Source organism: Patiria miniata, unplaced genomic scaffold (assembly GCF_015706575.1).
Source record: "Patiria miniata isolate m_02_andy unplaced genomic scaffold, ASM1570657v1 HiC_scaffold_16, whole genome shotgun sequence".
Lineage (NCBI taxonomy): Eukaryota > Metazoa > Echinodermata > Asteroidea > Valvatida > Asterinidae > Patiria > Patiria miniata.
Genome location: NW_024037054.1, coordinates 1,264,106 through 1,277,680, shown reverse-complemented (window position 1 = coordinate 1,277,680; position 13,575 = coordinate 1,264,106). Strand labels below are relative to the sequence as shown.

At 40.6% G+C, this 13,575-nt stretch overlaps 1 protein-coding gene across 2 annotated transcripts in view; it reads left to right on the top strand.

Annotated features, from left to right (window-relative positions):
* Positions 1 to 13,575, top strand: part of LOC119722623 (vesicle-fusing ATPase-like) — a 236,076-nt gene that overhangs the window by 135,347 nt on the left and 87,154 nt on the right. For both annotated transcript variants that reach the window (XM_038192822.1, XM_038192821.1), the window contains exons 15-16: positions 4,045 to 4,135; positions 5,050 to 5,124. In XM_038192822.1, the coding sequence (XP_038048750.1) occupies positions 4,045 to 4,135; positions 5,050 to 5,124 (166 nt within the window). The remainder of the gene's footprint in view (positions 1 to 4,044; positions 4,136 to 5,049; positions 5,125 to 13,575) is intronic.

Below are 13,575 nucleotides of genomic sequence, written 5' to 3'. Positions count from 1 at the left end.
GCTGGTGATAGATCAACCCGCTGCCAGTTGATCTGGTGATCTTATGTGTGGAAGTGCTTGACTATGGAGGATTTGTCAAAATCTCTGCATGTGCCATGGGATTTGTGTTCATTGAGAAGCACAAGGAAAGGTTGCCAAGTGTATATGAAACATAGGCTGAATAGGGTGGGGAAACTAAATTGTCTGAGGGTGTTGGAGATCCATTGGACTGTGTGGTGAGGATGGAGCGCCAGATGTCGCTGGGGTACCGTGGCAAAGAGTAAATCAGTGAGGCTGGCTGGGACCTCTCTGCCAGTCTCACTGATATACTCTTTGCCACTACACTCCTGGTCCTGGGTCTTGCTGGCCCTTATGTGATTGCATCTGGTTTTGGATCTTCAGGGGTGCTGTGTGTGCAATACTCGTGGAGGATATGTTGAATGTGGTGGGAAGTAATGTCTAGGGAAGGGAAATGACCTAGTGGCTCAACTAGTCAAGATCAAAGGAACATTCACTCTCTGGTCGAGAGTGAATGTAGGATCTTGAGTCTTGGCTTGGCTTTTATCCATTACGTTTTAGTGCTGTGGTGATGTGGCGGAGTTCTGCGGTAGGTGTTCCTTGTCGCAGATGTTGTACACCCTGCAGTCAAGGGCCTGGTTGACAGAAAACTTGATCGTGGGGTGATGAAAGGAACTGCTGTGGAGGTATCTGTCGGTATCGAGTTGGTTTCTAATGTTGACGTTGCGCGTGTGCCCGCCTCAACATCAAAAAATAAAATGTCATCTCTTTTTTCCTCACCTGGACTTTGTTCATGAAAAAAGACTATGCACTCACTATGTATATATGTATGTATGTATGTGGTATTTTGGTTAAAGATTCGTAAAATTGGTCTCATTTCAAAAGTTGAAGTCCAATTGGAACCAAACTTGAATCATAGATGCAACATGGGAAACTTCATATGATGATGTAAAAGGTCACATACCAAGGTTGTCTGAGGTCAAGTTGTGAAATAGGCAGAAAATGTAATATTGGTCTCATTTCAAAACTTGATGTCGAATTGGAACCAAACTTGGGTCACAGATGCAACATGGGAACCTTCACACGATAATGATGTGAAAGTTCACACACAAAGTCAAAGATCACTCGTTAAAGATAATTGTGGAAGCAGGCTAATAAATAACTAGAACTATGTGGTTGTGAGTGAACAACTCACAGAGCTGTTCCCAACATGTTTTTGATTGTCTATTGGACAGTAGAAAATAACTGAATGATTTTTTCGAAAATCTGTGACTTTTAAAATTGAAAGTGTTATCTAAAATAATTGCATACCAATTTTCATTTATAACACTTTCCTGTCTATATATTCATGACGTCATAACATGAAAACAATAAATTGCCCATTAACAATACTGCAACATATTTATCCTTTAATGTTGCTTAATGCTAATATAAGGTGTCAATCCCATCAAATTTATAATTCATTAGATTATGCTAATAAGGGTTTAATATTAGCACTTCCGGTAACACCGAAAGTAGGGGTTACATGACCTTGACATACCAATTTCATCTATAAACACTTCCCTGTATATATACCTACCAGGTTTGAGATCGGTCGGTTAAATAGTTCTAAAGTTATAAGACTGTAAAGATTGCCTCATCAAATATTCATGACGTCATAACATGATAATAATTAAGTGCACAGTTATAATAATGCAATATAATTATCTGTCAATATAGCTTTGTATTAATGTGAAGTTTCAACCCAATGAGATGAATGATTCATGAGAAATGATATAGGGGTCTAAAATTACCACTTGCTGTAAAACCGGAAGTGAAGGTCACGTGACCTTGACATACCAGTTTTCATCCATAACACTTCCCTGACTATATACATACCAAGTTTCAGACCAATCAGCCCAATAGTTCAATATTAATAAGACTGTAAAAATTAACATTCAAATGGATGTCGCGTGACCCCTGATGACGTCACGATGACGAAAAGTTTTGGCATATATCTTTAGATGATGGTTAATGACCATCGAAAGTTTAAAAGTTGATCAGATTTAAAAGAATTCCCAAAGTGGCTTGCAGAATGAAAACGTGTACAAATCCTATGGGGAAAAAAAGTGGAAAAAGAAAGAGAAGAAGAAAAGATAAAAAAAAATAAAATCTTCCCTTCCGCCATGCGGTGAGCATGGCCCAACCAGCGGTGGCACCAGTGTAGGAGCATGGCTTTCAGGCTCGTGGTCTGAGCAGTAACCAGGATTTAATATTTTTGATTCAATCTTTCACCTGATGCCAAGGATGCACCTTAGGCTTTTCATATGGAAGGAGTTAAGTCATTTTTCTTGTAGGGGAGTAGAGCGTCCAAGTCTCGCTGCCATAGATAATTTTCTTAAGACGCAAGCACTGTACACTGCAGTCTTGGTGTGTGTCTTGAACTTCTTGTTGCCTTTACAGCCGCCTTTGGAATGAAAATACCAAATTTTGTCTTTATGAACAATGATTTTGGCTGGAAAATGTATGGGTTGACATCAGTGATGTAGTGCCTTGATGCTGGGCCTTGGCCTTAAGGCTGCCTTAAGGCTGGATTTTAGGGCCTTGGCCTTGGCCTTGAGGCTTGAGGGCAAAAGCCTTGGCCTTGGCCTTGAGGGTTCAGGGCCTTGCAATTTTGAGTCAAGGCTCTTCAAGGCCCATAGATTTTTGCATTTTCCAGATAAATCTGTTCGAAATTTTGCTGTTACCATTTTAATTGTATTACCATGGAGAAGGGAAGCACCCTGTAAATTTGTGTGTTGGGCACACTTCCACTTTTGTAGCATCACATTTTGTTACCAATGTAGTAGATTTGCTGCAAAAATATTCTGTACACTTGTGGGGCTAATGAGATGATCACTTTAATTGCATATAACTATGGAATAGATCTGATTGTTTGTATATGTCTCCCTGATAAGTGCTAAAGATTTGCATGTATCTGTTTTAGATAATGCTGATATTTCTGACCATGTTGGGCCAGCAAATAAAAAATTCCCAAATCAGTTTCTTGGATCCCCCTTTTGTTACACTTGGGAGAATCGTGTGTCAATATAGAAGTAAATCATTATTTTGTTTAGTTAAACCATATTGAAGACCTGAACTTATACTTTAATAGATACAGTGCAGTCATAAAACGGTGTAGGCCTATGCGAGCATGTTGATTGCAATTAAAGAAATGTTGTTCTTCGTAACGAGCAATTCCTGATGATAAGGGCGGATCCAGGGGGGCCAAAAGGGGCCATGCCCCCCCCCCCCCAAAAAAACGAAACCATTTTTTTTAATGTGACGTCGTAATAAAGGCAGGCAATGAGTATACCACCATCTTTTCCTCAAAAAACATCGGTTAAAATGGTCAGAAATTGCCTCAAATCGCACCACAGAGCATCTCGAATCCAAAAATTTTTCGGGGCCCTTAAGCGGGCCCCGAAGCCCACTGAGCCGTCATTTTTTGACCCACTTTTTTTTGGGGGGGGGAGAACAAAATTTCTTTGATGTGTCACTCAAATGACTATAATTAGTTCTATATCAGTGGTCATTTCATAAAACAGGGCCTTGGCCTTGGCCTTGGCCTTGAGGGTTAAGCCTTGGCCTTGGCCTCGAGGCTTGAGGGTCAAAGCCTTGGCCTTGGCCTTGAGGGTCAAAGCCTTGGCCTTGGCCTTGGCCTTGAGAGTCAAAGCCTTTGCTCCAACACTGGTTGACATATAAAGAAACAAACAGTACGGCCTTCGGTATTTTGTGTAAAGGTAACCCTAGAAGTTGAATTTATATTTACCCGATAGCATTCCAATCTTGTTACAGAGTGAAGAGCATGTGCAACAATTCTGAACTCAAAAATGGTGCTATTCTCTAGTTTGCATGTGGTGGCCAGTCCACATGCAGTGCTGTACATACATGCAGCCAGAGAATGCCATAAAACTTTCTAGATATCTGTTAGCCGTTTGTATCTTTAATTAGTTTTCATGTTCCCATTTCTTTTATTGAACTCTTGGTCACAACTACTGCAGTAATTCTCTTGAATTTGTTTTTCAGAGTGGCAGCAGTGGAGTCCATGATACAGTGGTAAACCAGCTTCTTGCCAAAATTGATGGTGTGGAACAGCTTAATAACATTCTCATCATCGGTAAATTATGTTCCATTTACATATGAATCTGTCTGCAAAGTTGGTATGGAAATTTTAAGGGCAAAATCCTGGTTTTATACTATTTTTAATATTTAAACATCACTGCTATGCTATACAGAAGAAAGGGTGCATGTGGGTGTGTGAGTGTGTGTACATGAATGTAAATTCTTGTTCCGTAATTGTGGGGACTTACACTCGTCTGTGCAAGGTATTTGTGGGAACCGAAAATGCTATGGGGACAGCAGAAAGTCCCCATAACTCGGTCCTAATTTCCCTAACAATAAAAAACTTCCCCATAACGCGGTGTATGCCTACCCTACATAACCCCGAGGACCGACACACAATGGGAGAACAAGAGATCCTTTCAGTCCTCGGGGTTGGGTCTTTTGTTCAAAATGGTCCTCAATTGTACGTTTATGTGCTTAAAAGGGAAAAACAAAGCATTGTCCTCCGGAGTATAGTAAAACACAACTGCATGTGTGTATGTGGTGTTCATGAGTTGTTCACGGGTTGCTCGTCTGCGAGGCCGGCGACAGCTGCCTCCTCCACATAATGGGCGAGGCGAAGCCTTATCTTTCCATATTCTCAAAAAGACTTTAAGAATTACTGCCAAATGTATTGAATCCATAGAAACCAAAGTATTACAACCACAGCAACTAGAGGGACATTTCAATAGTTTTTTTACGTGAGGGTACTTGTGGGGTACTTGTGGGGTACTCAAACAATGGTGCCCCACAAGTCGTGTTTTGTTTGACAGTGCCCTACAATGGAAATTCTAAGAGGAGGGGAAAAGAAGAACAATGCAAGTAACCCCACATACCCCATCTGTAAAGTTGGGTATGTGTATTCAACATATTTTTGCTCGTAGCACAATATACCGAAAAGTTCACAGGTGTAACATTTAATTTGCTTAGGTATGACAAATAGACGTGATCTCATTGACGAAGCTTTGCTGCGGCCAGGACGTCTGGAGGTTCAGATGGAAATTGGTGAGTAGACAACTCAACCACAAGCATATGTAATGACATTCCAACAAAAAAAGTAACTCCTTCATTCAGTAACAAGACTATGCTTGCCTAGTTACACATGACCCGAATGTCTCAGTTTTGGATATTATTTCACAGGGTTGTCACAAGGCAACATATGTTTCATGTTCGCTGTAAATTATCTGTATGCAGGAGCAGTGATTTCTTGTCAAAATTGGGGGGGGGGGGGGGGGAGGAGGACCAGCAGCTATACGAATTTGAAAGAGGAGAGGATGGGTCTTTATCAAATCTGACGCTGTTCAGATTGGGGTGCTATGTATGTATGTATATACATGGTGATTGTGAATTTACTGGCTCCATTCCTATAAGAGAACGATAAGCCACTGAATGGATTCACCTAACCCTGCGCCCATAGTGGCCTATCCGGGAGGCCCCACTTACAACACAACCAGACACCTGGCAAGGATCCTTTACCCTCTGGTTCACAACACTGAGCACCACATCTCCAACTACGATTAATTTGCCAACTTCCTCCAAGATCTCACATCCAGCCCGACGGCATCGTGGCCACCTTTTGATGTTTCCCTCTTGACCAATGTCCCCACCCCTGGCCCTGATGCCTGCAACATCACCAAGGAAAGACTTAACTGGATCCCAACCTAATGGACCGCACCAACCTTACAGCAGACCAGCTTCATGATCTTCTCATGTGTTCTCCTCTTCACGTGATAAATTCTTTAAATACCTGGCTGGAACCTCCATGGGATGTCAAGACACTGACCCAAAAAACTAATCTACTTAGGAAAATAACCATTTACATCACTGCGTTGCATAATTCAGTGTTCTAGCCAGGGTGAAATTATAGCGTAGGGGCATTTGTTCCGAGGACTAATGCAAGTGCGGAGCTTGAAGCCCTTACAGTGTAGGGTCCAGAATCCTTATTCACAAAGCACCCGCAATGATTTGCAGGCACGCAACTTCCCTGCAACCCTCACTTAAGCACTTGCGGATTATTCACGAAACCCCCTTAAATCTGCGTGTGCCCATAAACCACCCATAAATTTGCGGGACCTCCAGACGTCCCGTAACCATACCGCAACTTGCGTGGACCGTCTCGAGCATCACAATGGCGGCACTCATTGCAGTATTTTTTTATCTAAGAACTGAATAGACATGCACTTTGGCGCCACTGAGCACGTTTTGCATGACCGGTTGTTATCACAGGATATTTTTAAAATATTTTGCTTGTTCCATTTTATTTAAAAATAAAAGGATTAAAAAAAAAGGGATAAAGTACATCATGTTGACTTTTAACTGTAAACATTTCACTTACATTGCATACTCTATTTCCATTTACCTTGCTGTGAATTGATAATACCCGTTGATTACAATGAAACATGGACGTTTTCCCACCTCATGAATGAACGAGAACTTCCAAAGGAACATACAAAAATTGCCATCAATATTTCGTAGACTTGAATTGTTTCTCATATTCTCACAGTAAAAATAAGGTCGCAATCTTGATTTCTATTATTACAATCTCATTGGTATTTAAAAGTTGGTGTGTAATCTGTAATTCTCACTAAACTCAATAACTTCCAAAAGCACTCCATGGACAGCTATAAAAATGGGTTACTTTTGTAAAACATGCAGAACTTCTGGTATCATGGGTGAATTTCAGTAATTCTTTTTTTTTTAAATGAGTGGATGAACGTGCTCTTTAAAGACATACTGGATTAGTGTATCAAATTTGATAGTTTTTTAATCTTGAATCCGGGTCAGTGTGAAAGTGGCCAGGAATCACCTTGATTGCACCACAGTGCGTCTAGAATCCAAAATGCGCCTAGGCTATAGTTTCACCCTGGCTAGAACACTGGTTATGCATAAGATAAGCCATGCGTACATGTACTTAGAACTATATGAGCAAAAACGAAACAAAAGCTTCTCTTTTGTGCACACAAAGCCCATATATACAGTTGTCAAAGTGCTGCACCAAATGGCTTCAACTGGTGTCATTCCGCTGCCCAAAGTTTTAAATATTACAAAGGAATTTTTGTTTTTCATCTGTTTAAGATATTAACTTCTTCTGTACTGAAATTGAGAACCATGTATTTTCATCTGCATTTTTTCCCCTTTTTATTTTGGAAATGTGATTGTGTGTATGACATAATTTGTAAATTGTTGCAAGGATGCTTGCTGATGTTCCTCCATGTTTTGTTGAAAGTTGGAATTATTAGTTTATCAATTGCGAGGAGAATAAACCACTTCAAAATTTATTTAACTATATATTGAATTCAAGTTTAAAATCTGTGTAATTTAATCAAACTATTTTCCCTTTACATTTTCCAGAAATTTGCTTGGTTTAATAGGGCCTAGTCGTGCTAGTACTAGGCTGATTCAGATTTACATGTATTTGTAAATAAAACCATCAGCAGATCAGCGGCAAGACAAATTGTAAAACATTCATTGTGGGTGTGTGTGTACTGGTCTTTTTAATATGGAAAATAGTCATTTGCGATTGCAATTTCCAAATAGTACAACACACTTTAAAGGAAGAGGTTTCATTTTTTTTATGTTAAAAAGTACTGAAATAATTACAGATGATTAAGTTGAGATCAAGACATCAGAAATGGCTAAATTCTGGCCCGCCTGTCCCTCCCCGCACTGGAGAACTATGATCAACACACCATGTTCCGTCTTGTCGGAGCATGTCTGGAACACTAAAACTTGATTTGTGGCAAAAATTGCTGATTTTTTGTCCTAAGAACAAACAGGTCCCTTTAGCACCAAACTTTATATTTTCAGCAATGAGTAGTAACGTCAAAACCCAATTTTTGGATCGCGAGATTCTTTTGTGCTTTTGTCACGTGCAATGTAGGAATCTGGGTAAATTCGGAATTTGCCCAGGGCAAAGTGGGAATGTTGTTCCCAAATTGCCCTACTACAGAACCGAGGCAACGTGGGAATTTCGTTCAAATGTAATTTGCTATATACATGTAGATAAGCGCTGTTCAAAGTACCCATTGATAATATTCCCACATTGCCCTATTACAGAACCTGGGCAAAGTGGGAATTACGGACAATTGTAATGAATTGTAATGAATTGAAATGTAAAAGGCTATATGTAATACATATTCCCACTTTGCCCAGGTTTAGTAACAGCGCAATGTAGGAATATTACCAATGGGTAATTGGCTTTTCAGCATAGAGCGGAAAAGCCTTTGTTTTTGTTCTCTTTTGGGGGGGGGGGGGGGCTTTTCTGCAAAGTTGCGGAAAAGCCTTTGTTTTTGTTCCCATTTTTAAATTTTTTTTTATTTCTTTTTGTCGCCTAAATCCCATAGACTTTGTACACGTTTTTTGGCATTTATCTTTGTCATACATCATTCAAAGTTACCACGTGCATAGTCCCTATCGCAAAGTTGTGTCCCGAAGAGTGATGTCATGGTGACGTCATCATGGGTCATGTGACATCATTTTAAAAGTGCATATTGTAAAGTCCCATATCTACAGAACTGTAAGTCTGATTGGGATGAAACTTGGTATGTAGGTAGACCGGGATGTGTTATAGATGAAAATTGAGTTGACGTCAAGATGACGTCATCATGGGTCACGTGACGCCATCCTAAATGTGCATATTGTTAAGTCCTATATCTAGAGAACTATAAGTCAAATTGGGTTGAAACTTGGTATGTAGGTAGACCAGGATGTGTTATAGGTAAAAAGTGAGGTGACGTCATCATTCCAATTTCATTCCTCATCTAAAATTTAACACATCTTTGGATTGACTTCAACCTTAGTACAAACCAAGACCATGGGCGTCGCGAGAGGGGGGCAAGGGGGGGGCACTTGCCCCCCCTGGAAAAGCACCCAAAAAAAAAAAAAAAAAAAGGAAGAAAAAAAAAGGAAAAAAAAGAAAGAAAAAGAAGCGCGAAGACAAAGTGGTGTAAATTTAATGAGTTGGGGGGCAAAATATCCCTGCCCCCCTCTAAAACTGATAAATTGAGAATGTGTTGAGAAATACAAGCATTTTTTGGCAAAAATTGTTTGCCCCCCTCTAGAAAAAATTCTGGCGACGCCCATGACCAAGACCACAATACATTTTATATCTGTTGGCTATACTAGCTCAATATAACTTTTTTATTAACTTTGAACAACAAAATATAATTTACATGACTGTACATTGGCAAAAATGCATAAAGTCATACAAAAAAAATAACCAGAAAAGACCTATGTTCTGTTTTCAAGCAGACATAGACCTCTAGTTTTAACATCCCTTTGTACAATTTTGTCTATTATGTAAGTTTTGGATACATTTCTTCATTTCCGGGCAGTATTGGAATTCCCATTTTGCCCAGCTGGACAAAGTGGGAATTCCAACATTGCGTGGATTCCCACTTTGCCCGCGACACTTTGATTAAAAGAAAGAACACCTTCTGGGATTTCCTGCTCTACATAAGGTGTATTGAAAAAAATGTGGACTATGTGCAAATATTTTTTTGCCCTTATACCCCCGGACCAAGACATGGATGATCAACAAAAAAGAGCCATGTCGGTGCATCACACTGCCTATGTGCACTGTACATTGTAATATGATGTACATGTGTATTAAATCTCAGTTTAGGATGTTAGTTATATTCAGTGTCTCAGTCATTCAGTCTGGGATTCAGTTACACAGTGACTCAGTAAGTCATATGAAAATAGGCTGACCTGTGGGTACTGCAATGTTTTTCCAAATGGCTCGATCTTGGGCGGTCTATAGAATCAAATGCTTTGCGAAAGTCAATGAATGTAATAAACAGTGGAAGCTGTTGATCTTTTGCCCCTTCCATGATTCTGCGAAGAATGTGGATCTGTTCAGAACAGCTCCTGCCCTTTCTGAAGCCAGCTTGGTTTTCCCTCAGCAGTGGGTCCACTACTGGTCGTATTCTATTCAGCAAAATCTTGTTGTACACTTTGGCTGCAATTGACATCAAGCCGATGCCTCTGTAGTTACCCATCTGTGATAAGTCGCCTTTCTTTGGCAGTGGTAGAATGATGTTAGTCTTCCACTGGGAAGGGGCTGCCCCGGAGGTGTAGACCTGGTTGCAGATATCATGGATAATGGTTTGGATATAGTCACCTCCATTCTTTTAAGACTTCCTCTGTGATTGCACCGTCAAATCCAGCTGCTTTTCGGCACTTGAGTGTGCAGATTGCTTCTTGTACTTCCTCAAGAGTGATTGGACTTGTGTCTATTGGTAAGGCAAGAGGTGCTGGAGAGGGTGGTTCTGTTGTGGTATTTAGATCTGCATTCAGAAGGTCCCTGAAATAGTTTCTCCATTCTTCAAGCAGTTCTGATGTGGTATTAACTTGGGAACCATCTCTCTTTTTCACCTTGACTCTTGAAGCATTTTTTTTTCCAGCCAATTCTTTTACCAGGGACCATGTTTTCTTAGTGTCGTTTCTTAAGGCAGCGCTGTTAAGTTCCATTATTTGGTTCTCTAGGTGTTTTGCCTCATCTTGTTGATAGGATTTGGTCAGGTCTTCAACCAATTTGCGCCAAATCCTTCTTGAAGCTGAACTGCGTGATGTTTGGAATTTGGCCTTTGCAGCATCGCGGCGCCGACGCAGGTCTCCAGTCCGGGAGCTCACCCATGATGGCAAGGAGGATGATTTCTTTTTTCCCAGAGTATTCAGAGCTGCATCATTCACTGCTGTCTCAAAAGAGTCATATGTGGTTTGAATAGTGGGGTTGTCTTCCTCTGACATCAACACCTCAAAGTGTTTCTTTAAAGCCATGTTGAAAGATTCTTTCACTTGAGGTTGCTGTAGTTTATTCCAGTCATATTTTGTGTTTTTTAGTTTCTTTCCTCCAGTTGTCCTGAGGCTGAGTTTGAACTTTGCGGTGACAATCCTATGGTCTGAATCAAGCTCCACTGTGTTGTATGCACGACAGTTTTGGACTGAGTTCAGCCATTTGCCTCTGATAAGGATGTGGTCAAGTTGGTCAAATTTAAACTGCACTGGTCGAAGTTTGCATTGTTCACACAACTCAACCAATTGGGCTCCATTTCTGTTGGTTGTATCATGGAAAGAAGCTTGTCCAACAATCCTAGGATTTGTTAAATGGCTGTCATGACCAATTCTAGTATTGAAGTCTCCTGCGACTAGAACCACATTGTGTGCTGGTATGGTCTGGATTATGGTCTGGATTGTGTCAAGTAGAATTCATCCTTTGACTCTTGGGAGGCATCCTCAGTAGGTGCATACGCAGAGATGATTGTCACTTTTGGGTTGCCTTCAAAGTGTGCCATGATGATTCTTTCTGAGATTTTTTCAGCACGCTGCAAGTGTTTTGCTATGTCTTTCTTAAGCAGCATGCCTACTCCTCCTTGCCTTCTTTCACTTGCTGAAGAGTAAAGGAAGAGCCAGTTGTTATTATCACTCCAGTGGTAAGCTACAGGGACTGTAGTCAACCACTTGTTTTCTTGGACAGCTACTATGTCGATGTTGAATTCCTCGCATCCTGTAGTAAGCTGATGTTATTTGCCTGCTTTGTGGAGGGTACGCACATTGTACGTTAAGATGTTAAATGCTAATAGTAGATACATTGAAGGGCTTTCGGCGGCTTCTATCAGAAACAGAGGTCCAATAGGTTTCCCCCTGCCTTGTCAACCTGTCGGATTTAGTCCGAGACATCCATCGTAATTCTTATCTTTGTGACTTTCATAATCGAGATTGGTGAGAATGATCTTATTCTCGAGGACTCATGTCGGTGATTGGCCCTACATGGCCTAATAGGTGATGTGATCTGCTTGTTAGGCAGTTGGTTAGCAGCCGATAATCATCAATATCCTATGATTCGTCTCCAACCCCTAACGCTGGCATGTTCAGCAACGAGGAGTGTTATTGATGGAGAGATTTGCTGGATGGCTATCATTGGCTCTCCTAAGCCGATGCCTTTGAAGGTGGATTTTGTTTTTAGTTCCACCAGGGTGTCCAGCCACCCTCCTCACCAGGCTCTATGGAAGCTGGTGGGGTTGACAGTTTAGTCGCCGACGACCCGACCCTGAAACAGGTTGTACTGGTTTACAGGTTACCAGTAGCAGATCTCCTGATCTGACCTGACTTTTTTGGTTGGACCATGATACGTCAATATAGATGCGGTTCGTTCAATGAAGTTGGGAAACATTTTGCGAAATTAAAATACTTACCAAATATTATGGCAAGTTGTGGTATCCGTATCACACCATTGATTAACCGCTTCTTCTTTAAAATGTGCTGCAAATCATCCAGATGCTCTGAAACTTTCTTGAACACCTTGGAGAGTCAAATTTAACAACAACAATTTAGTTACACTGAATGACCCATATATCTCATCTCAAAATGTGTTAAAATCTTACAAATGTATCCCATCTTCATTGCATCATACAGTGAAACACAACCATTACATGGATGTGATTGTTTTTTTACTATATTTTAATAATGTAGCATTATTGTGGTTGACTGCAAAAGGCAGTAGAAATCTTTGAACTAAAATTCTACCCAAGATTTGAAACTGACAGCTAATAACAAAACAAGCAGGCATGTATACAATGTATATGGGGCAAGAGTAGATGTATGCTTCACACTTTTTGTGTTCAAGAGCATAGTTTTAACAAATTGTAATATAACTTTTTAAAGTCTACTGCACACTACTCACCCGTAGAGCCACTACTGATGCCTATTTCTGTAGAGGGCGCAATTCATTCACTAAGAGTTCACACGTTGAGATTTGAAGGTTTGCATGGTGGAAAGATACTAAGACAAGATAAGTTTGCGGTAGCACCATGTGATTAAATCTCTTTTGTGAGTATGTGTGGTTCTGAAAAGAACCGGAGGGACTCAACATTTTGAACAGTATGCTCTCTCCTGACGACGGGCAGAGCATACTGTTCGAAATGTTGAGTCCCTCCGGTTCTTTTCAGAACCACACATACTCACAAAAGAGATTTATTTACATGGTGCTACCGCAAACTTATCTTGTCTTAGTTCACACGTTAGCCTAACTTTCATGCCCTGCGGTGTACCCGCTACATTCTTCCTCTTTTCTCTTAGCAGTGTTCGAAGACGGACGTGATATGTTTCTGTGCGGATTTCTTGTAAAATATCCTAGCCTTTTTTCATTTGTCTAAGAGCTTTTGTAGTTTACAATAAAACTAGAGTATCTTCAGTCTTCTGTTTGATTTATTTCTTCGTGTCGACAAGAATGTGAGTTTTTAACCCCAAATGTCTTCAACAGACAATGTAACATTCGGCAACAAGAACAAATCGTCTCGGAGTTTGCTAACATGTAACGTGGAATCAGTGCTATCCACAAGGCCACCAGCTCCCTGTGGGTGAGTCCAGGGAGAAGTTCTTCTCCCAGGGACCTTAACCAGACTGAACTTGCCAGGGAAAGTTCTCCCTCAAAAAGCAAGATTCACCCCAACGACC